The sequence below is a fragment of the Lissotriton helveticus genome, chromosome 4_1, assembly GCF_964261635.1.
Source record: "Lissotriton helveticus chromosome 4_1, aLisHel1.1, whole genome shotgun sequence".
Taxonomy (NCBI): Eukaryota; Metazoa; Chordata; class Amphibia; order Caudata; family Salamandridae; genus Lissotriton; species Lissotriton helveticus.
In genome coordinates this window covers 1,739,820,972-1,739,847,134 of record NC_136063.1, presented here as the reverse complement: position 1 = coordinate 1,739,847,134, position 26,163 = coordinate 1,739,820,972, and the positions used below count along the sequence as shown (strand labels likewise).

Sequence of the window (26,163 nt, the reverse complement as noted above, 5' to 3'; positions counted from 1 at the left end):
CACTGCAAGAAGCCATCCCCTAGACCTGACATCCTATGGACTTCAAATAGGTAAGGCCATAAGGGGAAACATCCTTTACAACGCAACTTTTACTCCGCACTACCATTACGACGCAGCTATTACAACGCAAGTCGTTACAACGACTTGCGCTGGAGGGCGCTGTAGGATAGGGAATAGTTTAATTTTCTATCCAACACCTTCCCTACTATCCACGGGGATTGGAGTTGGAATAGAAAATTAAACTATTCCACTATCCAGCGCCCCCCAACATAAGTCGTTGTAACGACTTGCGTTGTAAAAACTGCGTTGTAATGGCATGCGGAGTAAAAGCATGCGTTGTGATGTCATACATCCGGCCATAAGGGTGTCAAATGCCTTTTCTATATCTGGAGAGGCCAGGATATCATTTTTGGCAGACAATTCGAATGGTCTGAAATGTGAAAAACACAGCATAAGTTCATGTGAGTGTTTCTAGTGGGTTTAAACGGGTTTTGATCTGAGTGCACCAGGGACGTCATCCGTGGGGCCAGTATGATAGCCAATATCTTGCTCAATATTTTCTATTCTGAATTCAGAAATGAAAGTGGATGGTAAGTTGACACACTTAAGGCATCTCTAATGACCTTGTGCAAGACAACCTCCAAAGCTGTCTGTGTGGATTCAGGGAGCATCCCCTGCTCCAGTGCGTCCCAATATAACATTAGCCATTTAGGGTCTAAACTGGTTTTATAGACCGTGTAGAAATCTAACGTCAGCCCATTCATGCCGTGAGCCTTAACCCATGGCCAATAAATCCATAGCTATATCAATTTCAGCAGCGGATAGTGGTTTTTCCAAAGAATCATGCTGCACTCCATTCAGGCCAACCTTTGGGATCTGCACCAAATATTGATCTGTGTTCAAGTATCCCAAATGGTCTGCAGATGAGTACAGGATATAGTAGTACTGAGCAAAACCTACATCAATTTTTATATGTAAATTGATGATGTGGTGGTAGGTGATGCTGTGGATGGAATATTTTTGTAAATTACTATGTGTGTGTGACCTTGATATTTGTGTCCTACAACCAGATTATTCATGTATGCTCTTCTCTATAAACTTCTCCAGATTCAATAACTTTACTATGTTCAACTTGCGCATCCTACCTATACTTCATATATTACTGTACTAACACTTCTGCTGGGCCCAACATTCAAGGTTTCTCTTGCTGGTGTCTTCCTTTTTTATCCACATATCTCCTTCTTCTAACTCTTTACTCCCTCTGATTGGGAACCATGCTACACCCTTCATTAATTACACTATCCATCATGACCCCGAAAGCATCCCTCCTACCCATGGTCTTTGATTTACAATACATGGCTCCTTTCTCACCTTTTTACCTGGACCATTCATAGCTATATCTGTAAACCGTGCTTGTCCTAAAGTTTATATAAAATGTTTGAAATGTCAACACCTTCTAGGTGACACAGTCAATGTGCAATAATTACTACTTCTGAGGCTCAAGGGAGTCTCTTATGTTGATGGAATTCGCCACATATTCATTTGGTTGTGGGACTTTAAACATCTAAAACAGATTCAAGGCTTTGTTCTTTCAAGGAAGTACAACACTGAACGGGGTAATTAGCTTTTCTTCTGAGGAGTTTTTCAGCATGTAATGACACTGTTTAGTTCTGCTTAGCCTGTCATTTCTCATTAGCGCGTGGAGGACTCGAGCAGTTCTTTTAGTCCAAACCCCGAGAGGTTAAATCCCTCCTATCTTACTGTCCGCGCTGGTGGGTAAATAGTGCATGACTTTTGTACATCCGTTTGGTAGCTAGGAACATTCTGTACCCAAGATATCAAATGAGTCCCGTCTGCCGTTATCTACGGTAAGTTAACCTTGATTCCTAAAGCAAATCTGGATCTATGTCTGTGGTGTGCCTCGAGTCCAAGGGGTATGCACTTGGTGAGCTGTTTCTTTAAGTATGAGCCATAGCTGGCTTTGACAGGGCGCTGCATTACGTGAGTATGTTGGAAAATGCGGACAATCCATCTATGGCAATTCTTAATGTACAAAAAATATCTTTCGTAAAGGAAATAAAACGAGCATTGGCATAGCCAATGGGTCTCGCATTTATGCAAGTTTGAGTTATTGGCATTGTAAATGACAATGGCTTTAAGTTTTGTTTTCGTATTTGTTTTAATAACGAAAACAAAAATAAGAGGCATTGTTATTTGCAATGTCAATAGCTCAAATTCGCATAAATGCGAGACCTATTGCATTGCAAATGCTTGTTCGAAATGCTCCATGAAAAGGAATGATTAAGTGAATGGCCGCATGAGCACATAAGCATCATGATGCTGGTGGCGTCTGTGCAATTCTCTCGCCACATATTTGTCGTCAGTCATGCACACACCTACGGAATGAGATAGATGCATTTTTTAATTATTATTTCATTTACTGATACAAGATAGTAGGCGCCAATTGGAGCAGTAAAAAATAAAAAAATAAAAATAATTTTTACTTTTCTGAAAGCAGTGCAGCCCACTAGCAAACAGCAGGTGTTGGCTTCTCCAAAAACATAACTAATGTTTTCTTTTTGTGTTGCAATTCTTTATTGAAAATAGTAATAATGTTTTTATCGTTTTATGGACCTTTAGGTGTCAGTAAGCAAAGGGGGAATGGATGGGGAAAGCAACAGGCAGTGGGCAGTGAGCAACATTGAGCAAGCTGGGCAAGGGGAGAATAAGTTAAAAATAAAATAACGATGTGGAGGAATAAGCATTTGACAGGGTTGAGGAAAGAGGCAGCAAGCACACAAGGGTGAAAGCAAGTGTCGGAGGTGAGAGCAACACAGAGTATGTGAGGGGCAGTTATTTTGGGGTAACCGTGCAAGGAAGAGAATAAATGCACTCTCATGGAGTGCGTACAGTGAAAGAAACCAGTAGTTTCCTTCATGTGAGCAGAAGGCAATCAAAAAGGATGGTAGAGAAGTTATGCTAATCCATTTAATAAACAAGCAAGCAAATGAGTAACAGTAAAGCCCACCAAAGGTAAGTAATAAGCTGCCTAATAGCTCATTTTTAGTTTTTAGGTTTCGGCTACCGTTCCACTGCGTAAGCAGTGGGTGGGCGGAGCCGAAATCTTTTGTTAGTAGTATGGTGGCCTGAACACGCCCCTCTTCTCCATTGGCTGGCCTCGTAAATGCTGGCCAGCCATTGGAGGAGAGGAGCGTCACTGGGTTCAGGGCCCGCCTTGACGCGATTCGGGGGCGTTTCTGGGTCTTTTTTTAAGTCCCGCCCTCTCCTCTTCCCATTGGCTGGAATTTTACCTTCCAGCCAATGGGAAGGGGAGAGTACGCCCCCGAATCCCTACAGGACGCTGTGCTTTCCGAGCAGCGTCTACCGAGTTTCTTCCGTTGTTTTTGTTCTTCTCTCTCCCTTCTTTAAATGGTTTGCCGGTATTGCCCTTGGCAGCCTCCTCAGGATTTTGCTTCACAGCCGGGCCACTCTCTGCCACTTGTAGGCTGTCTACATTACAGCGCCGCTATGCGCACATGCCTGGCCTTCCTTCCTTCTCGATGTGGGAGAGGCTGTAGGGCGTGGTGGGCGTCTCCGTGAGGTCGTGCCGAGGTGCGCTCTGACGCGGGTGAGGCAGCTGCACTTCCTGCTTGCATCCGTTCTTCCTGCAGCGCCCTTCTTCTCAGTGTGTGTCACCGCAGGGCAGCCGACGTCACTCGAGGTGACAGAGGAAACACCGGCCACTAGGCAGAATCAAGGGCTGCTTCGAGGAGCATAGATCATGCCTCCCCTCGTCGCCAGTGTCATGTTCCAGCCTGCACCTTTGGACTGGTCAGAGGACGCCAGGGCCTAATGACAGTATCTGGTAATGAAGGTGGGAAAATAACGAGGCAGACACATGCACTAGTGGTCGGGAGATGAACTTCGTGTGGTTCCTCCCTTTTTATTTTTAACCCTGCGGGCCACGCCTGGCCCACGGATGTCGTGCACATCATATTCGGCTTACAGGCCAGAACACAAGTCCACTACATGGAGCAGTATTGTTGAGGGATGTGAGTGTAGTATTTATGCTTTGAGTGACCGTGTAAGAGTATGTTGCAGGGAGACGTTTACACCGTGTGAAGGTGACGTGTAGCACTTAAGAGGCTGTCGTTGTCGTGGTCTCAGAAACAGGCGTTGTTGATGGAGGGAGTTGCTGCAGATTTGAAGAGAGTGTCCGTGTTGGAAAACCAGGTAGTTGGTGAGGCAGGACGCCGTGATGAGGCGAGAGTGGATCTCACCGAGATGGCGACCGCTGTCTTGGGACGTTGCCGATGGCCCAGGGGAGAAAGATAAACTCACTGCCAGTCTGGAAAATGAGTTTTTTGTCCTCTGTAGTGCTGTGCGTTGGAAGCGCTGTGTGGATGAGCGAGTTGGGCACCTGATAGTAGTGGATGGAGTGCAGAGCTAGCAGTTCATTCGGCGAGCACTCTCGCGGCTAGCTACGCCCCACCTTGTGATGTACTCTTAAGACCAGCTGCCCTGTCCGTCTCCAATTGGTCTGTTCTTGTGAGTTACTTCGCTGCTGCTGAAACCCAAGTCCGCTCCAGTACACGTGTATGGGCAACTACGAAATTGGAGCAACAGAAGGAATGCGTTCCACTGCTCCTTATGCATGATATTAAAATATTTAATAAGACACGAACAAATATGAATGTAAAATGCAGCGCACTATGCCTCATTCCTCTAAACATTTTTACAAACTTGGGTATAGCCCTCTGGCCCCTCTGCCTGCTCAGTCATCCGTGCTCTCTGCTGCCTGCTTCAGCCACCCTGCTCATCCGTGTGGGCTCTCTGCCTGCTTAGTCCTCTGGGCTCTCCCAGCCTGCTCAGGCTTCTGTCCCGTTCCCGCCCCCCCCCCCCCCCGTGTGCCGTTCCCGCCTCCCCCTCCCGCTGTCCGTGTCTCCAAATGCTTGTTTAATGTTCCTTTGGGTAATGCCCGCGCTGTATAAAAATGCACTTTATAAAAATAAATAAATGTTTGACAGAGCGAAGGGGAACGGAACGCACCGCCCACATCTGGATTTCTGTTTGACAAAATACTTGACACGTAAAAAACATGTATTGATAGGACTTCGGGCTCGCCTATTGTTAACGAGAAGGAGACATCCCTTTTAATCCCCAGTGAACAAGTAGCCCACCTGGGCGCTAAGTGGGTGTGAAGTGCCTCTCGCTGGAAGGGAATTTATCTCGCCGCAAAGTGCTTTTTACCAGACCTGAAAAAGTTGCCTTGGTTTTCATGGCAGCGGCACGCCGAACTTTGCGAGTTTCCTGCCTTACTTCCTGGGCAGAAAATCAGTAATTTATATTTTTTAAAATCCTGCTTTTTTAGAGTCTGAGAAACCGCGCCCATTGACAGCTGGCAAACGGTCCCACGCCTCTTTGTCCTGTGGGGAGACATTGTTTATAGCAACCGGAAGTCATCAGGGCAATGGAAACAGCTCATAAAAAATACATAGAAAAATGTGCTGTTTTCTCTTTCCCGCTCCTTTACTTCCGTCAGTTCCCTTCACCTATGGTTTCTCACTCTTTGTTCGCGCGCCACACAAACTGCGTCTTCCCCACCTTGAACCAATGCCACCCATGCACCTTTTGTATAACAATCTGCCCTGAATGCACCAAGATGTCTGCAATCAGGGGCGTAACAAACATTGGTGTAGCAGGAGCAGTGGTACCGGGGCCCAGAGCCCCCTTGAATACTGCTAATTGCTGTGTTTTACTACCCCAACGGCAGTGAAAGAGGCCTTCTTCCTTGCTTGCACCGGAGTTCATGACATCCAAGCTACGCTACTGTCTGCCATCTTGAATATGCGCTCACTCTGAAGATGCACGGTCCTTGGTGACAAGTGCAGGAGCTCCGCGTCTATCGCATCTGCAGTCCGGTGAGAAGTGCGAGAACGCATCGAGAGTGCTTGTGGTCTGGTGAACAGTGCAGGCACTCACTATCTGGCGGTGTCAGTGCTCCGGTGAGAAGTGCAGACATTGAGGGCGCTCGTTCTCTGGTGAGAACTGCTGTTCTATCTATCTGTAGCCTGGTGAGAAGTGCAGAGACTGTGAGAAGGGCCTGACACCACATATAATCAGAGGGTAAGTGCTGGTGCCTAGTAACAGTGCCTGTGGTCTGACGTGAAGCCACTTTGTCTGATGAGAAGTGCTGGTACACACTACCTGATGGTGCGTTTTCTCTGGTGAGAGCAGGTGCTCAATCAGGATCAGTAGCATGGTGAGAAGTGCAGGGACACACTAGCTGACACTACACATAATCTGAGGGTAAGTGCTGGTGCCTACTGACAGTGCGTGTGGTCTGGTGAATAGTGCAGGGACTCACTGGCTGATGGTGCATGTTCTTTGGTGAGAACAGGTGCTCAATCTGTCAGGGTCTGTAGTATGGAGAGAAGTGCAAGGGACTTACTGCCTGATACCACATATAGTTTTTTGAGAAGTGCGGGTACACAGTGCCTGAAAGTGCCTGTAATCCAGAGTGAACTGTAGAATTAGATTGATGTAAACTGAAACGCAGGTGGTCTGGTGACCAATGCAAGTCTCTCTGTCTCACAGTGCCTGTTTTCTGGTGAGAACTGTGGCATGTGGTTTGTTAAGAAGTGCAGGTACTCGCTATCTGTTAGTGCCAGCATTCGTGTATAAAAGTGCTAATATACAGCCTGACAGCGCCTGTAGGCTTGTTATAGGTGCTATCTGCCAGCGCCTAGAACTGCAGAATCCAACTGAGGCAAAGTTCATGCAGGCTGGAGACCCCTGCAGGCACTCAGGCTCTGAGAGTGACAGCAGTGTGCTCACCAGTGACAGCTCCCGTAGTCACCACTAACAGCCCCTGTGGGCTCGTGAGAAGGGCCTGCGACTGTCAACCAGTCACTGTACTTCATGCACTCGCTGTCTGATGAAATGAACAGATAACCGACACCAGGGAGTGCCTGTACTCGAACGAGAAGTGCTGGTGCCGACTGTCAAAAATTGCATGCAGTCTGATGTGAAGTGCAGGTACCCAATGATATGTCGTGATTGTAGAGTGAAGTGCAGTGTGATGTGCACGTGCTCATTGTCTGAAAGTGGTATCACCAGGATGAGAAGACGTCCTAGCCTCTGAAAGTGCCTGCAATAACGAGAAGTGCAGGTCCAGAATGTTATAATGTTTATAGACCAATGAGAACTCTAACCATGTGCTCTCTGAAAGTGTGTGTGTTCTGGTACTTTCCGATTGGGAGTTCCTGCAGTCTAATGAGAAGTGCAGGTACTGACTGTACGAAACTGTTTGACTCTGATGAGAAGTGCAGGCACTATGTGTTTAATCATGTTTAGTCTAATGAGGAGTGCAGGTCTCCATGCCCATTCAATACACGGCCTATTTGCTGAGATGAAGAATACCCAGTGGAGTTAGTATGGTAATTGAGGCGTGTTTTGGAGAATTCTGAACCTGTGTCCTCACAGACCGGGGATTTAGATAGTTTGTAATACTAGAAAGTGTTCAATATACGTATTGTTCTTTTCCTGTTTGCACTGTTCTGTTCTTGTAAGTTGTTAGCACTGAGTGTTTCTCCTGCGGGTACCTTCAGACGCTATACAGCAGGCTATGCCTAGCCAGTCCCCTGCCTTCGCCCTTTTGGGTGCTGTGATAGCATTCTGCGTGGGCAAACCTGCATATCAGTCTGTTGGCGCAAGTTGTGTGTGCGCGTTAAAATACAAGGCTCTAGTTTTTATCTAGGTCTGCTTGCCGAGTCTAGGCGCTGTACAGTGGGCGGGCATGCCTTCTTTATATATGGTTGTCCAAGCGCACCGAGTGTTTGCTGCATGTTGTGTGGCCATGCTGTGTGTTTGCGTGCCCTGCTCCTCAAACACATCATATGCAGGGTTAGCTTTTAAAGGATGTTTTCCAGGGTAGATATTAAGGCAGTTCTAGTTGTGTTCCGAATAGTGTACGCATATGTTTACAGTACGCGGGCGCGCATGCGCACTCTTTGTGTACAGTATAGTTTGTGTGAGCTGTGTATAAGTAAAGTACGTGCATACTTTTCGAGTACACGTATATCCATGTAAACAAGTTGTTTTTTCGTCATCTCTTGCGTGCATGGTAATTGTGCAGAATAATGTGCTTACATTTTGTGCACACCTTATAGTGTTTACAAGATGTGTGAGCAATCCATCGGGTTTGCGCCCCTCAACATGTGCACCATAGACATGTAATACAGATCACAGTTTATAGTGTGCATCGCATTGCGTGAGTATGTATGCCTTCCATGCACGCAATATTGTGAATAATGCCACTTGGTGGACAGTAGGCTGTGCTCATTGTGTGTGCATTCTGTTGATTTACAAAAGGACGTGGGTGCACACCGCCTATGCAAGGCACAGATTGTATGCATTCCGCGTCTGCCTGCTGCGTGTTTAGGGTATATTGCGTGTGCATGGCTTATGTGTTTAGCACGTGTCTGTAGGCTGTTTTTAAACAGTGTAGTCTGCTTGAATTTTATATATGCATGCTATAGGTGTACAGTACTGGGTGTAGATGACGTGTTTTACAGTGTACTGCTTGTGCATGTTTGTGTGTGCAAATGCAATAGGTCTCACATTTGCGAGAGATTAAGCTATTGGCAATGTAAATGACAATGCCATTTATTTATCTGTTTTCAAAACCAACACATAAATACATTTTTTGTCATTTACAATGCCAATAGCTCTAACTTTTGCAAAGGCGAAACCGTTGCATTGTAAATGCTTGTTGTTTATTGCCCCCAAGAGGTCTCTTGCAAACAGTTAAAGGTAGTCTGTAGGTAAGACCCAAAGCATGGTAAAGAAGCAATGCTAAACCATTAAATAAGAAGCAAGCAAATGAATGACCATAAAGCCAGCCACTGGTAAACAGAGGGAGGTTTCTTAGCCCACTGTTATTTTTTAGTATGGCTTACAAGGTTTTTCACAAACAGTTAAAGGTGATCTTTCTAACAAGTTCCTAGCCTTATCTCAGATTGAAGGTTCACCATACATTAAATTTGGGTTTTTACGTTAATAGTGGATGCAAAATCAGTCCATGCTTGTTTCGGGATGAAATGCTTTAGTGTCCAGTATATTTGATTGTTCTGTTCATCCTTGTTGTGAACATTTGTTTGAGACATAGTACCTATTGTGCTTCATGGTCAAAAGGTTAGTCTTAATGGCAGGATAAATATAATTTTGAATCCATTGTTTTAAAAATAATTACAGGGCCTGCGATTTTGTACTCCACAGGCCTTGATTAGGTTAGAAATGGAAAGGACTGAGCTGGCGATTTTTTGCGTTCCTGTGGGTATGTTAATAGCCTCAACATGACGAAAACAAATATCGGTCTACGTTACATTTTAATAAGCGAGTTTGGTAATTCTTCGGGCGAGGTATTAATTATTATCTTGGTTAAAGCAAGTTATTAAGTGTCCTATTACAGGTATGCTAAAATAACTTACCTTGTCTAAAATAAAGGATGAATAACTTACAAAGAAAGAAAAAGTAAGCCATTCACTGAGTGATGCATAAGAGAGCCGAGATGCATTGTATGGAATCAAATATTATCAATTGATAAGAGGTACTATTAGATTTCAGCAAATGCCCATGTGGCTTGGAAATGGAAGTATCCAAGCCGCAATCTATTCATTTATTAAAGAAATTCTTTATAAATGCAATATTGAGAATGGTGTATGCAGATTTTGCTTACTGTTTAAGGGGAAAATAACTTTGAATGGGTGGCTGTCGGATATGTTTTGTCAAAATACTTGAGTGGAAATGCAAGTGATTCTTTCCCACAGTGAGCTGATTAATCTATCGGTATTCAGTCCGCATTTGTAAACTGCAGCACTGTTACCACTAAGGATATCTGGGCTTTGAGGATGTCAAGTCTCCGGGGATAAGTCAGGTCTTGAGTTTCTTTCTGAAGTCCGCCAGGGAGGCTGCTGTTCAGAGGTGGAGGCACAGAGGTTCCAGGTCTTAGTTGTTAAGCCTGAAGTTAACTAACTCACAGCTTTACAGCTGCAAAAAGGCAAATCATAATGTACAAAAGGCACACCTCAAGCTTGGAATTACTTTTCAACTGGCAAATTGTCCATTGCAACTAATTGTGATTTGGTATGAGGGGGTGTTAGTTGGGCAACCCCATCGCCCTGCTGCTTCTCAATGTATAAAGGATTTTCAGCTCCAATTACACTTGTGACTGCATACTATTGGTATGATACATATTCCCTTACGGTGATAGTATGCCATATGCAACGTGGAAGCTAACCCTGTGAGCCAGCTTCCACCTTGTGAAAGTGTGAATTTGGCAGGGTGCAGAGTATACTGTGACCCTGTGTACCGCTGCATGCCCTGTCACATGCTCCCCTTGTTATTCAATGAATGGCAAATGTATTTCTTTTTCTAAAGCAGCCTTTACCACTTCAATGATCCTTTAATGCGCTAATGCGGGGATGGATGTCTTGCCCTTGTCATGCCTTATTCCCTACATTCTCAGTCATTCACAGGGGTTCTCAAGTGGGGCTCCTGTCTAATGCATGTTAATGAAGCAGGAGTTTCTACAACTGAAAATGCTAGTTTTTCACTTCGCCTCAACTGACTCATATTTTCATCACGGTGTAAAACTCTGGTCTCAAGAGTTTTCGAGAACACTGATTTGCTTTGTGTTCCAACCTGTGTGCAGTGCACCTTAAGGATTTTTAATTTGGCAATTCCTGTGCGCTATATATTTTTAGTAATGGCCAATAGTAAAATTAACTGATATGTGTCTCCAGTTCGCCTACTGATTTTATATTTCATTATTGTGAGGCCTTGACCGAACGGTATCTTTATGTGAACTGTCCACAAAGTGAAATGCACGCTAGTAGACAAGCTTCTCCAAATCGCGGATGCACATTGACCCTAAATATGATAAAGCATTTTCATTCCTATCACCTACAGTCTAATGTCAAGCATTGAGCTTTGCAGAGTCCTAAGGTACCACAGAATGTTTTGTGGACACGTTTTACAACTACAAAGCATTTCCACACATTGAGAAATAGTAACAATACTGCAGAAAAAATGTTAAACTAAATTATTACTATTTACACAATCAAAGCTTGTTTTCTTTTAACCATATGTATTTCTTACTGTCACGCAGCCAGATGTCGGTCTTAATTAGGTCAGAACATCTCAGCATTTGATTTGAATGATATAACATTTAAAAATGTTATCTTGAAAGAAATATAGTTAGGAATCAAAATATAATTTGAAAATAAATTAGTCTTGTCTGCAAAGAGTTTGAAGACAATAATATGAATACGTGTAATTGTGCTTGCCGAGAAAGGCAACCTTAATTTAGAGGACATCACTGGCTACAATGGAAAGGCAAAGGAGTTTTTGTTTTATTTTTTATTTTAAATTAGTGCTGCTTTACCATTGGAAAGCTCTCTTGTTTCACTGCAGTACTGACTTGAGTGTAGGGTTTTTGAGTCCCCAATTATTACTCCCTCAAAAACATTGGAAATCGATGTTAAGTGAGCGCCTGGTAATGGAGCCATTTTACATTTCCAATGTACGCTTGTTTTACTGCCTTTTAGAGATAGTCTGAAGAGGGTTTCCCTCTTTCCCCTGCTCCTATTAATTTTTCATAATCCTTTAGTAAAGCAGCAGAACAAAGTCTCTGATGTGGGGTAAGGCGTGGCTACTTCCATTTGCACCAGGTGTACTCGATTTTGTCCAGAATTTATGGTTAGCAAGGGCTGATTAAAAGGGAAAAAAAGCGTGTATGAGCACTTGAAACAGTAGTCAGGGAGTACTCTTTTTCCACGCTCTTACATTCATTTGTGAATCGGCCGTGAAACTTGCAACTGCCTTTTAGCAGAATTCAAAGAGGACACTTTTCTGTTTGTATAACTTACATATGACTATTCGCATTTAAGGTATATTCAAAAAGGCATACAAGAACAGAAAGAGCACTACAGGAGCACTACCTTACGAACTCTAAAATGCCTTTGTGAATTATTTTGAGCTTTAATATTAAATAGATTACTCTTGCCATTAAATCACTTTGTCCAACTTAATTTTTGTCATTTTGTCCCTTAGCTTGCTTTGTAATTGGGGCAGGCACTTGCGTGATTTATGTATAGCGAGACTAATTCTGTGTATAACTGGCTCTCTTTCAGTCGGAAATATCCCATATGAAGCGACAGAAGAACAGCTGAAGGACATTTTCTCTGAAGTTGGGCCTGTTGTCAGTTTTAGGTGAGAGTTTTTTTTATGTATTTCTGTAAATTGACTTGTGCAGCTCCTTCCAGAGATATTATTCAAATAGTGAGTTTTTTCGTCGGTGTGGTGCTCCTCTCGTTTGTTCTTTCCAATTACAGAGGACATACATCTCTTCTAGTTTACCTGCTCTTGGTAATTTCCTTTCTCCTGTGCATGCCACTAAATTGTTGGAACTTTATTGTGTTCTTTTGGAAACTTTTATTGCCAGCATCTCTTCAAGCTTCGAGTAGTACCAAGGTAGCTAGTATGTCTAGCAGTATCCGAAAAGATAATCCGTGGTTGTTAAAGTGTATTTTTATAGGGGACAGTCGGTCATGTTATGGTAAAGGCTTAGAAATTCAAACCTAATTGATTTTAAAAGTAAGTACTTTGTTCAGAGGTGGTACTTTTCTGATGCACTCCTACTTAATATTTGTAAAAGAGGTGTATACTCACAAAGTAATTGTAGGTTTAAATTTCACTTATAAAAATATATCCATCTTCTTGGATAAATGTTACTCTTTCAGCACAAGATTTCCATTAATCTATGTCCTAGATTTCATTGCTAAGTCAGTCATTATGGCCTTTGATTGTGTGAGTGTGTATGAACAGAGGTTGATCGTAGGAAGGACTGAGAATGTGCTGAAGTGATGGATGTATTGCGGTTGTGTCAGAATGTCTTGCCCTAGGCCCTTGATTCTGGATTTACAATGCAGGATAGTAGTGTAGTTACTGGTGAGGGTTAACCTTAAGTTTCAGAACGCGATGCTAATGCCTTTTGCTGTAACTATAATTGGTGTTAAACTAGCGGATTACTTTCTGCCCTATTGTTTGGATGTTTTTCATGTGCGACTACCGAGAACAACCTCTTTCCCGCCCCCCTCCAACCCTGCCTCCTTTACCCCATTCCACCATCCTCCTGTGCCAAATACCTCCCTACCACCACTGCCCCGGATTTGTGCGTCAACTACTCAGGCATTCAATTTGTGTGAGTTTTTAGTTCTGCTGGGGGTTAAGTAATAGAGGTCAGTTTGTAATCCAGCTGCAGTTTTGTAGACCTGAGCTGGTAGCTGAATATTCTAGGCTGTTTGCCCAAGAAACTCAAAAGATCTGAAATGTGGTGTCTGGCTGTGAAAAATAAAAAGTTTTTCTATGTATATGTTAACACCAAAAACGTTGTAATTGGGCAAGTACTTTTCGAGATATCAATTTTTACAGGTAGGTAAAATTGTAGCACAAATGAGTTTTTACGCAGTAATGATTTCTATGGAGAAATAAACATACACTGCATATAGATACTTGTGGTCGTATTCTGGGGGTCTCCTTTTGGCATTAAGGTGGGGGGCGGGTCCCTTTAGGACTTAAGGTGCTAGGGTCCAAGGTCCACAGTACCACCAGCTGTTTGGGTTTACCTGCCCTGGAGCATCCGGGTGCAGAGGTGCAGGATGGGTTGGCAACCTTGCATACTACACCATTGGCAAAGAGGGGTCCAACAAAACAGGCTGGCTGGAGAGGGGGACTTCGGGATAATTCGGAGAGCTCCCAATGGGTGGCTCAGTTCGTGAGGGACTTGGGCGCAGCTGTTCCCATTCGTCAGAGGCCCTCACGATTTTGGTTCCAACCTGCAGAAGGGGAAGAAAACCGACAGCAGGGCCACTCTCTGTCTCAGCTTCATCAGTTCCATCGTACCGGAGTGCGCAGGTCAGTCTTTGTGACGGCGATGTCTGGACTAGACAACCGTAAATGATCCGGTCCTCCAGGTATTGGTACTGTGTGACTCCTGGAGGTCCTGGCGTCTCCAACTCTGCAGAGAGACAGATTTGACCTCCTAGATCATGGTGACTTCTTTCTGGGTGGCTGTTTGGCGATGGTCAGCAGATTGCCGTACTGGGCAGATTCGGTTAGTAGCTGCAGGATGTGGCTCCACCACTTCAAGGGAGACGCTAACTGGTTGTTTAAGTGTTGGCCTGTTATTCCAACCTTGGAGCGGATACATTGCTTTTAGACGAGTCAGGTCTTTGCAATTGTTAAGGGGCCCGCAGTTAGGTAGGGTTTTGCGCCAAGTTTGTGCGCCAAGCTTGTGCTCAGTCCTCTGTTCTTGTGGTCTATTGTCCTCTTCTTCTTTTCACTGGAAATCTAATCTAAGTTCCTGGTGGCAGGGGCCACCTAAATACTGAATTTCATGGCATTATATTATAGAGAGTTAAGGGTAGGAGCCAATGGGCTACCTTCCCTTGGGTCCCTACGCCCCACTTCCTGTGGGGAGTGGGTATCACCTTTCCCCAGAGTTCCTAATTCCACCAAAATCAAGATGGTGGAATCCTTTCATGGAGCACAATAGGCAGCCCATCTTAGAGGTATGACTGTCCTGGTAGTGCACCACGCCTCTTTGAATAGCTAATTTCCCGCCTGTTCTGGTACCAAATGGGCCTTAGGACAGGGAGTGGTATCTCCCAGGTCTGGGGGAAAGCCAGGGTTGCATATCAAAGGTGGCAAGGGCTTTGAAGTCCTTGGGCTTGAAATGCAGATTCACTAGCCATCCTGATGGAGCAGTTGTGAACACTTTGTTTAATATGTTATGTTTTCTAACATACTTGGCAAACATTAATATATCATCCTGGAATGCCTGCACCCCAGGAATCTCTTTAAACAAATAGAACATTCATTTTTTTAATACGCCAGCCAAGGATGCATGGTCAAAAGCAACCTCGAATATTTGTATAAACTGAAGGGTGTAATAAACGTAGTCAACAATTGTGAAAGTTTTTCAAAACTAAGTTGATGATCTGCTGCTTTTAAATCAATTTTGCTAAACATTTTTGCCCCCTCCCCACCACCAATGTCAACACTTCTTGCACTGTGGGTAAAGGATGGCGAGCAGCAAGAATATTCTTGTCAGCGGATGCAAATCAGCGCACATGTATCAGGCCATTTTTTTCGCAATGACAACATCACTGATCCAATCTGATGCGTTTACAGGTTCTATAATTCCATCTCTAGATAATTCATCCAGATGTTGCTTAAAATCCTCTCTAATGCTTAAAATTCTCTCTAATGCTTAAAGGAACATCTCTAGCTTTGTTTTAATGGAATGATCTCGTTTTTCACGCAAATCTTATGCTCTAACCCTTAACTTTACCTACAGTTACCCTTAACACTTTTTCATGTTTCTTTAAAATCACAGACAATTCAGCCTGCGTAATAAGCATGACTGGGGTATCGGTATCCGGTCTTAAAACAATGCCTAACCTGCCTTTCTCCACCCAACCCATAATATCTCTTCCGTCACTGGAACGCAAATTCACATTGCTACACATTTTCTTGAAAGTCTCTATATCCAACATGGTTACTGGCGATCCAGAGTCCGCCATGACATCCAATTACATTTTTCCAATAGTCATAATTTTCTAAATGAGTCACCCCCTGTTTTACATTGTATCTCCAACTTCTACCAATAAAATAACATAACACTATTCACCTTGACTACACTGCTGGAAGGCATTGTAAAATGACCAGCCTTCTGACACTTATTACACCTTTTTCCAATGGCAGGGCAATTTACATTATTACCGATATGGTGGCTTGAATTACATCTGTAACCAATATTATTCTTAGACATGGGTTTATAATTATCCCCCACCACCCCATGAGTCAGGGCTTTTTCTCTTGGGTTTTGCTAAAAGCATTGGCACTCGCACATTCTCCTTCACCCACATTCTTATTTATAACACATACTCTTAATAACAGATACACTTCTCCCCAAAACTGCGACCTTCAAACATCCTAAAAGACTATCCTCTGCTCTATGGTACACCCCAGAGCTTAAAGCCCTGCGCCAAGAGTGCAAGAGAACGGAACGCTCTTGGAGAAAAAACAAATCGGAAACTAACAAAGACATCTATTCTACCTCCCTTTTAATCTATAAAACCGCTATTCGAAAAACTAAAAGCGCTTTTTTCCAGGAGAGAATAGAGAAAGCGGGATGCTCCAGTAAGGAATCCTACGCCATCCTTAAAGAGCTTCTGAAAACCCCAGATCAGGGACCGAGATACCCCACGGATCCTAAAGCCGATCAGGAAAAATGCCAACAATTGGCTAATTTCTTCCATGATAAAATCCAAACAATTCTTGATTCAATCCCCCTCGCGAATCCGTGTGAAGAAAACGATCTCCCGTACTCCTCAACACCTACTTGTCTCTCTTCTTGGGGTCAAGTTACAACTGAAGAAGTAGGAAACACGCTGAAATCCATAAAGAGCGGATCTCCCAGGGACCCCGCCCCACTCCGGATCCTCAAGGAGGTAGCCCCCACGATCATTCCCCCTCTGACATATCTGATCAACGCCTCATTCCAACAGGGAGTTGTACCCCCGAGCTGGAAGACGGCCGTCGTAAAAGCTCTACTAAAGAAACCTTCCCTCGACCCCGAAAATCTGGCTAATTACAGGCCCATCTCCCTACTCCCGGGAGTCAGCAAGATTGCTGAAAAATTGGTTAATAGGAAACTCTCTCAGTTCTTGAAGAGCAACAATAAGCTAAAAAGTTCCCAGACGGGCTTTCGTCCAGGGCAGGGCACTGACATCGCCCTCCTGGCAGCGGTAGAGGAAGCCAGAGCACTACTGGACGGAGGAGGATCAGTGGCAGTGATCCTCCTCGACCTAAGTGCGGCATTCGATACCGTCAACCACCAACTTCTCATCAAAAGACTTAAGAGAGTTGGTGTGGAAGGCTCGGCCCTTTCCTGGCTCTCATCCTTCTTAGCTCAACGGACCTATCAGATCTGGGAGAAGAACGCCTGCTCCTCCGAAATTCCCCTCCAATGTGGTGTGCCTCAGGGCTCCTCCCTGAGCCCCACTCTATTTAATATCTATATGTCCACATTGGAGGAGGTCATCACCCCATTCGGAGTGAGCGTCGTCAGCTATGCTGACGACACACAACTAGTGGTGTCTCTATCTCACCCCAGACAACAATCAGCAGACCTATTTAACTGCCTTACGCAGGTCCACTGCTGGATGAACAATTCAGCCCTAAAACTAAACGGGACGAAAACTGAAGTTCTGCTCCTCGGCCCGAAAGGGCTCACACTCTCCCCGAACATCTGGCCAGCTTGTATGGGCCCCCCCCCTGATCCAAAAGAAGAGGTAAAAAGTCTGGGTGTGTGGCTTGACACTGACCTCTCATTCACTGTGCAGGCAAAGAAAGTAGCCGGGACCTTCTTCGGGCTCCTGAAATCGCTGAGGAAAGTCCTGCCCCTCCTGCCCTTTAACTCCCAAAAATTGCTAATTCAAGGCCTAATACTTTCGAGGCTCGATTATAGCAATGTGATCTATCTAGGCGCCCCTGAAGCGACCCTTAACAAGCTTCAGAGAATCCAGAATACTGCGGCCCGGATTATCACAAATACCCCTGCCAGAACTTCCGCTAAACCTGCTCTAAAATTCCTCCACTGGCTTCCCATAAGGGAGCGGGTCAAATTCAAGGCCTTGTGCCTAGCCCACAAACTACTACAAAATCAAGGCCCCCCTGTTCTCAGTAAACTCATCACACCCTATAAATCCACAAGATCCCTCCGTTCGGACACAGAAAATTTCATCACCACCTCCAGATTCAAGAAAGCCCGCTCGGGTGGAAGACGTTTCTCAGTCCAAACTGCACGCCTTTGGAACTCGCTCCCCCGCGACCTGCGACTCGAACCACAATACCTTCGCTTCAGGAAGCGGCTCAAGACTCATCTTTTTCCCCAATGATTCATGCTTACTCTTAACACTGATCTTCTGTGTCCCCCCCCCCCCCCCCCTTTTGCTTGCCCTCGGCCCGCTGAACTGAAGAGATAGGGTTCCTAGCGCTGGGATACCTCAGGGTGACTACGCGCTCTACAAAAATAAATAATAATAATACTGACTCCGCTGATGTTTCAATTCCCTTAGCACTTTTGATAGTTTTGATAAGTGCAACATAACACATGCTCTTGTACTTTTCTCGATACATGATCTCCAATCTATTGATCTACACTGTTATAAAAATTACATGTGCTCGACAGAATTCTTAAAGATGCAGCGTATGTAAGAAAGTGGCTCTGTGTATACTGGACCACAGTAATGTACAGTGTGCACAGAGTCCACTGTCCCCAGAGGTTTGGCAGAGGCTAAAGTTAGATATAACTGTACTCTCTAAAGTGGTAGCTTGGTCGAGCAGTAAGGCAGTATCAGAGGACAGTGTAAAGTATTTGTTGTACACCCTCAGTCAGCAAATGGTCTGACACACTCAAGAAATGAACTCTAGGCCAATTGTTTATATAAAAATATATAGTTGTTTTATTTTAGAACCAACAGTAGGTATCAAACTATACTTTCTCAGAATGAGATACTTTAGTTAAATACTTTTCAAATAGGAAATAGACTCTTTGAATACAATAGTTACAGTTTGTTGCAATATGCAACACAATTTCAAACACAATGCAACATTGAGCTCAATGGGAATTTCTAGTTAAATGCAATTAGCTACTTTATAGATCACTTTTCTAGCCTCAGGACTGGATCCTAGATTCAGTCCTGGGACAGCTCCTGTAAACAATTGAGTAAAAGCGTTTTGGTTACAGTTGTGATTTTTAAGGAATATTATTGTATTTTAAAAGTTGACCAAAACTTTTTCACATAGAATCACCAATGTTATCCTATGGGAGGAAATTCACTTAGCAGGTGAGTAATGTTATCGTTACTTTTTCTTACTCTGTGTTGCATCGTGGATCCAGCACTGGTGTATCTCCTGTAAACAATTGAAAGAATGCTTTCAAGTCATACAGGCGATTTTTAGACACTTAGAAACAGTTCTGGTTAAAACCAGACAACGGATTCCTATGGAGAAAAATTTAGTTAACAATAAATCAGGGGTTTCCCAGGGTCAGGTAGGTACAGTTGTTACACCCTCAGCGGCACAGGGGCAGTCGGGTGCAGCGAGAGTAGGCCCAATGTTATCCTATGGAGGATAGGGGGCCTTCGGTTGGTGGCTGCTAGCAGGCAGGCCAAGCGGCTGTGGGAGTTGGGTTCCTGGTCACTTGCTCAGGGCAAAGGGGGAAGTAGGTTAGGACAAAGGTTGTACTTCCAGGGGCACTCGGGCGGCTGGGTTAGGGTGCTTTTGAGCCGTCGGGCGCTCAATGTTATTCAGTGGGAGACTTGGAAATCGAACAAAGGCTGCAGGCTCGGGGACAGATTCTTCAGGGACGACCACCACTTCGAGAGGTAAGTTGGGATCTTGGAGGGTAGGTAGGCACCCAGGAGTTGGGCACAGGGGGCCGTGGGGCGCCGGGTGCAGGGGTGTCTTTTAGTGTCGGGAAATCTTACCCTCAGCTGGTCGCGGTTGGAGTTGTCCCTGGTTGTGAGTCTGCAGGCATCGTCAGGATCGCCAAGGAGAGTCTTTGGGCACTGGATTCTGGGTAACAGTCGCCGGGGGGACGTCCTCGTGGTCTTTGTCCACTCAGACACAAGCCGGGCTCGGCAGGTGCAGAGTGTGCTGGATTCACTGTTCCTGGCTGCCACCAGGGGTGTTGCTGTTAGAGCAGAATCACTGGAATGTGAAAAAATAGCTTCATCAAGTACCAGTACTAGAAAATGGCCGCTGACATGACCTCATTTTCTAGAGCATAATTTAGTGTTTGAGTTTTGCAAAGCAACTAAATGTGCATGTAATGTCATTTGCTTTCCATTGCCAGTTTCACCGCTGGCAGGAGTGCATCTGAGTCTTAGTGTGACCAAGAGTACTGATGGACCAGTGATGTAGTGTTTGTGTCTGGTTGCTACAAATGCACTCTGACATTTTGGGCAGTGAGTGATACTCTTTTTCCAAATTAACTTATTCCTCATTACTGTCCTCTCCATGTAGACTGGTGTATGACAGAGAGACCGGGAAACCCAAGGGCTATGGATTCTGTGAATACCAAGACCAGGAGACTGCCCTCAGTGCCATGCGGAACCTGAATGGCCGCGAGTTCAGTGGCAGAGCGCTACGAGTGGACAATGCAGCCAGTGAAAAGAACAAGGAGGAGCTGAAAAGTGAGTCTGCGATGCAGCATACTGCAACCTTTTGCCCTCTCCTCAACTCCTCTCTGAAATATTGTTAAAGTATATGGCTTCTCTCTTTGCATGTTTGGATTGTTATTGCATTTTCAACTTTAACACAGTTTTTAGAAGAGATGGGGATGGCTAGGATATAAAATAAAGGTTGGTGAATGCTTTATTGTTGGTTTCTTTGACTATAAATCATTGAAGAAGGTAATGCATTTTAAAGTTTTGTTCTGTTTACGCATGGACATGTCCGATGGAGGAAAATCCTGTTTTAGTGCTCACATCCTAAACCTTTAACTGACTTCCTTGTCCAGTTATTTAGATCTTCATTTGTTTATATTTACTTGATGTCAAATACCTGCAATAATTGCTCAGTAATTTGGTCCTCTTTTACTGGCAGGCCTGGGAACAGGGACTCCCATTATGGAGTCACCTTATGGGGATCCTGTCAATCCAGAAGAGGCCCCAGAGTCGATCAGCAGAGCAGTGGCTAGTCTGCCCCCCGAACAGATGTTTGAGCTTATGAAGCAGATGAAGGTGCGTAGGACTGGAATGGCAGCTTGTACCTGAATTACTGACAAGCACACATTCCATTTCACTTAACTAACCATGAGTGAGTAGCTGTCCTCCCTCTCTGCAATGTTTGTAAGCAGGTATTGTTGATAATTAATTAGTGCATGTTTACCCATGTACCTTTTATAGTCTGGACATGTAGATTAACCAACTTCAGTGAGGCTGCCACAGCACGTATTGAGTTAAAGTGCTGATGAATTGTGAGAAAGTGCATGATAGCCCCTACTTTTTGATGAATTGCTGATGTGCTTTGACTGAGTGTGCCCTGGGCTCCTGCTAATCAGGTACCCAGGGCCTATCTTCTTTCCCTAAAACTGCATTGAGGCCTAAACCCAACTGGCATCTCTCGCCACAGGTCAGCCCCTGGTAAATGGTACCACAGGTACCCAGGGCACTGTGACCAGAGAAGGCCTCTAAGGGCTGCATCACTTATTGTGCCACCGTTAGAAGTCCTGTACCCTTACACTCACACACTGGCATTGGTGAGGGTACAGGTGCATTAGCCCTCTACCCTTAAAGTGTCTAAGTCCATTCTTAGACATTGTAAGTGCAGTGCTGCCATTAACAGTATATGTGCTGGGATACTGCCATTACACACTCAACAGCATCATAATGGCTACACTACAAACTGAGAAGTTTGGTATCCAACTTCTCAGCACATTAAACCCACACTAATGCCAGTGTGGGATTTAATTAAAAATACACAGATGGCATCTTAGGGATGCCCCCTGAACACTAACCTACCCCTAGTGTCCAGGCTTCTTTCAGCTGCCACTACCAGCCATGTTTCAAAACAGCTGAACCTCGCTGGGACTGGTGGACCACTTGGACTCTGGCTGTAGATGACTAGTTCAGTGGTGGTTCCAGGCGTCGAGTTTCTTCATCCTCAGCAAGCTCGCAGTCTGTCTCTGGAGTTTATTTTGAACAGAGCTGCTGTTCGCAGGAGATCAGGTCTTTGTTGAAGGCAGGCAGGCAGTCAGTCCTCCCAGGTGTTCTGGAGATTGCTGGCTGCAGGACAAGTAGACTTTTGGCACAGGATCTCCGGAAACTGCAGATGAGCCGGTAGGGCTGGGGCCAAGTCTGTTCTTCTCCACAGTCTTCTCTGCTGTGCGACCTTTTCCATCCTTCTTTTATGCAGGTTGCAGGGACCTCCCTTCCGGGTTCAGGGCTGCCCCCTAAATACTGTATTTAGCAGGTGTTTTAGAGGTCTTTTTTTTTTTTTTTGCAGAGTTTTATATAGCGCGAACTAGAACCGAACCGAATCAGTTATCAGAGCGCTTTACATAGCACCAGTTACGTTACATGAGGACACACTTTCATTTTAGGCACGGGGAGATTAAGTGATTTGCCCAGAATCACAGGGGTTTTTTGGCGTCGTTACCGAGACTCGTACCCAGATCCCCAGGTCCGAGTTCGAGCGCCTTAGCCGTTAAGCCAATGGGCTACTGACCTTAGGGTGACTACACCCTTGGTATGCTCACCCCACGTGGGGTAGTGGGCACATTCCCTAATCCTGATTGGAGAATGCCTGCCATTTGCAAGATGGCGGGCACTGAAGAGTGGGCTTCACCTCGCCTCCCCCACGCAAGGAGTGGGGTTGGCTGAGGTGGGCACACCTTCTGAGCTGCTCTAATTTTTCCCACCTATCTTCCTGCATGAAAAGGGAAGGGGGGCCTGCTCCTGATAGCAGGAGAGGCAGGGGGTCGCGTTGTGAAGGTTGCAAGGCCTTTGAAGCTCCTCTACCACAGTTGGCTCTTCCTGACCTGGGTGGAGGTGTGAACACCTCCCCTCAGGAAAGGCTTTGTTTCTTGGCCCAGGGAGCGAAGGCTCTCACCCCAGCGTTCCAGAAACGTGTCTTGTGGTGGCAGGTTAGTGTTAACCAGTCAGGGAAACCCACCAGAGGCTGGTTGTTTTTCAGGGGACATCTCTAAAATGTCCTCTGAGTGCATTGTATAATAAATCCCACACTGGCATCAGTGTGGGTTTACTATGCTGAGATGTGTGCCACCAAACTTCCCAGAATTCAGTAAAGCCACTATGGTGCTGTGGAGTTTGCAATGACAAACTCCCAGCCCAAATTCCCTTTATGGCTTTACTACACTTACAATGTCTAAGAATGGACTTAGACACCGTAGTGGTACGGTGCTCATGCAACTGAAGACCTCAGCAGTGGTATAGTGCACCCAGCTTACCTGTACCATAGGCAGTGGGTTGCAGGCATGGCACACAGGTATGTGTGCCTTGTCGACTTTTCACTGTTCTCTGCACCAAAACACACAGCCTGCAATGACAATGTGTGTGTTAAGGCTGGATTTAGACTGCAGGCGTTGGCTGGAGGCCTGAGGTTGCCAGATCACGAGTCAGAATTGCGAGGTTGACGACCTCGTGGTGCTTGCCCACTCGAGCTCGGGCTGTGGACGGTGGGTGCAGAGTGGTGCGACTTCTGGCCAAGTTCAGAGGTTGCAGATTAACAAATCCGGTGTTCACAGGAGTCTTTGTGGATGAAGGCAAGCAGGTCCTCTGGGGTTTTCGAGTTTGCTGGCTGCAGGACACACTGGGATTTCGCAAGAGCAGGTTCGAGGTGGAGACATGCCGGTAGGGCTAGGGCCAAGTCAGTGGGCGTCTTTTTTTTTTTTTTTTTTTGCAGAGTTTTATATAGCGCGAACTAGACCCAAACCGAATCGGGTATCAGAGCGCTTTACATAGCACCAGTTACGTTACATGAGGACAGACACACATTCATTTTAGGCACGGGGAGATTAAGTGATTTGCCCAGAATCACAGGAGGTTTTGGCGTCGTTACCGAGACTCGAACCCAGATCCCCAGGTCCGAGGTCGAGCGCCCTAGCCGTTAGGCCAACTCCTCTCCCCTAGTCTTCCTCTTGTTAGCGGCTGCACAGCTGTTCGGTCCTTCTTCTTCTTGTTGTAGTTTATTCTTGTCTGCGGAAGCATGGTTTAGGGTTGCCCCTAAACACTAGATTTAGGGGCATTACAGGTAGGTAAAAGGTAGGGACCAATGGATCCCTTCCCTGGGGTGGGTACTCTCCCTTTTATGCCACCCTCCAGTGGGAGGGGGGCTTGAGCCTGTCCCTGGTTGGCTGAGTCCCCCCATCTTGAAGATGGCATGGACTGAGAGTTGTGCTTCACCTCGCCTCCCCCATCTGAGGGGTGGAGTTGGCAGAGGTGGGCACACATCTCTTCCGCACTTATTTTTCGTGCTTGTTCTCCCGACCAAAGTGGGGGTCAGAACCAGTGGGGACCAGTTGCTGAGAGCAGCAAGTGGCCTGGGGAAGCTCACAAAGTCGTCAAGCCTTTGAAGCTTCCCCTTCGCTAAACCTGCCCATCCTGGGGGAGGAGGCGTGGCACCTCGTCCCAGGATGTGCATTGTTTCAGGCACCAGAGAGCAGCAGGCTTTCAACCCAGGGGTCCAGAAACATGTCTGGAGATGGCAGCTGTAAGCAGCCACTCAGCCTGGACACTAGTGGTAGGTTAGTTTTCAGGGGTCATCTCTAAGATGCATTTTTCATGAAATCCCAAACTGGCATCAGTGTGGGTTTAATGTGCTGAGAAGTTTGATACCAAACCTCTCAGTTTTCAGTGTAGCCATGATGGTGCTGTGGAGTTCGTAATGACAAACTCCCAGCACCATATACTCTTAATGGCAGCACTTCAATTCAGCAAGAAGTGGGGGCAACCATGCAGAAAGAGGGCACTTTCTCACAGTTTTTGAAAGGGGTTACAGAAGTGTTTGGATTGATTGATATACACCTTCTGGAGTAAAATAAGATATTGATGTTAGTAGCTTTGGATCTGATAACGGCTCTGAAATGCCCCATTGTGTTTACAGTAAAGGATTCAATTTAAAGGTTACTTGTTAAGTTGCTGCTTCCAAACCAAGGATTGTTTTGCACATCTAGTGATTTAACCAATAGCAGTACTGGTCTTTTAAAACTTTGTTTGTTGCCTCCTTCGCTGTACTTAAAGATCAGCTTTGAAAAAACAAACCGTCTAGGTTTAAAGATCGTAGGACTCTAATTCTTCATAATGTCTTTCTGCAGCTCCAGTGATTTTGGTGAAATGAAGCCAATAACTTGTATGTGTTCTAGAGCGCCCTATTCTGTTTAACTTGGGTATTTATGCAAGTGTAATACACAAGCGCTGTTGGTAGAAGTCCGAAAGTCTTCATTAACCCCTTGCGTGCCGGGGGCCGTCTGAACTCCGCCCAATCAAAAAAACACCCGCACAGCGCGAAAATTCACCACGCACGCAAGGGGTTAATGTACTTTTGTAGCCTTGATTTGGAATTTACTGTTAGTTTGTTTGGATTGTCTTGTATTGTATTGCTTGTAAACAAAGCAAATTTTTGTTTCCAAAATGCTGCAAGAGTGCAAAGGCTCAGAGGCGCTTTATGACGGCGGGTACTTTGAACATTTTGAGCTGTGAGGAACCTTCATTTTTGGGAGTCAGTCTGAAAATGTTCAGAAAGGCCTCTGTGTATTCCCTGACCTTACCACTGGTGTTTTTATCCTTAATGAGTTCTGGCATATCCTTTGTAGGCTCATAGTCTGAAAAGGCTGCCATTATTTGTAAATGTCATTGTATTTATATAGCGCTAATGAGGCGTTAAAGCACTTTTGGGTGAGTAGCAGGCTACTCCAGAACCCAAAGGATTAGTGGTGGATTCGTATAGGGAAATGTAAATTTTTAATTTGAGTAGGGCACATGTGAGTTTGTTAATTGGATTGAATAGGATAATGGAGGGAAGAGTCTAGATAGTGTTATTTGGGAAATCATGTTAGTTATATGAAGTTTGGAATGAGCCAATGGAGGGATAGAGGAGGGAAGAGTCTAGGAAGTGGTATTTTGAAGATCATTGTAGTAAAATGAGGTTTGGAGTGGGTCAAGGATGGATAGAGGAGGGAAGATTCTAGAAAGAGTTATATGGGAGATCATATTAGTAGATGAGGTGTTGGGTGAGTCAAGGAGGGATAGAGGAGGTAAGAGTCAAGAAAAAGTTTTGGTATGAGTAATGGAGTGGAGGTAGAGGATATATTGAGGTAGGTAAAGGATGAGATATAGAGTAGTTCACTGAAGGGATTTAAAGGATCTATCTATCTTTTTTTTTCTTCGGTAGGAGTAAGTAATAAAATATATGGATACTTAATTTTATAGAATGGGTATACATGTGTAAAAGAAAAGAATTAAGAGATACAAAAATGTATTGCTTAAAGTTTCATATGTGCTAGTACGG

The 26,163-nt window shown here is 45.0% G+C and overlaps 1 protein-coding gene across 4 annotated transcripts in view; it reads left to right on the top strand.

The window, feature by feature from the left end:
- The window catches only part of CSTF2 (cleavage stimulation factor subunit 2), a 315,444-nt gene that overhangs the window by 43,295 nt on the left and 245,986 nt on the right, over positions 1-26,163 (top strand). For all 4 annotated transcript variants that reach the window (XM_078688415.1, XM_078688417.1, XM_078688414.1 and 1 more), the window contains exons 2-4: positions 12,195-12,273; positions 20,158-20,327; positions 20,740-20,876. In XM_078688415.1, coding sequence (XP_078544541.1) covers positions 12,195-12,273; positions 20,158-20,327; positions 20,740-20,876 — 386 coding nt within the window. The remainder of the gene's footprint in view (positions 1-12,194; positions 12,274-20,157; positions 20,328-20,739; positions 20,877-26,163) is intronic.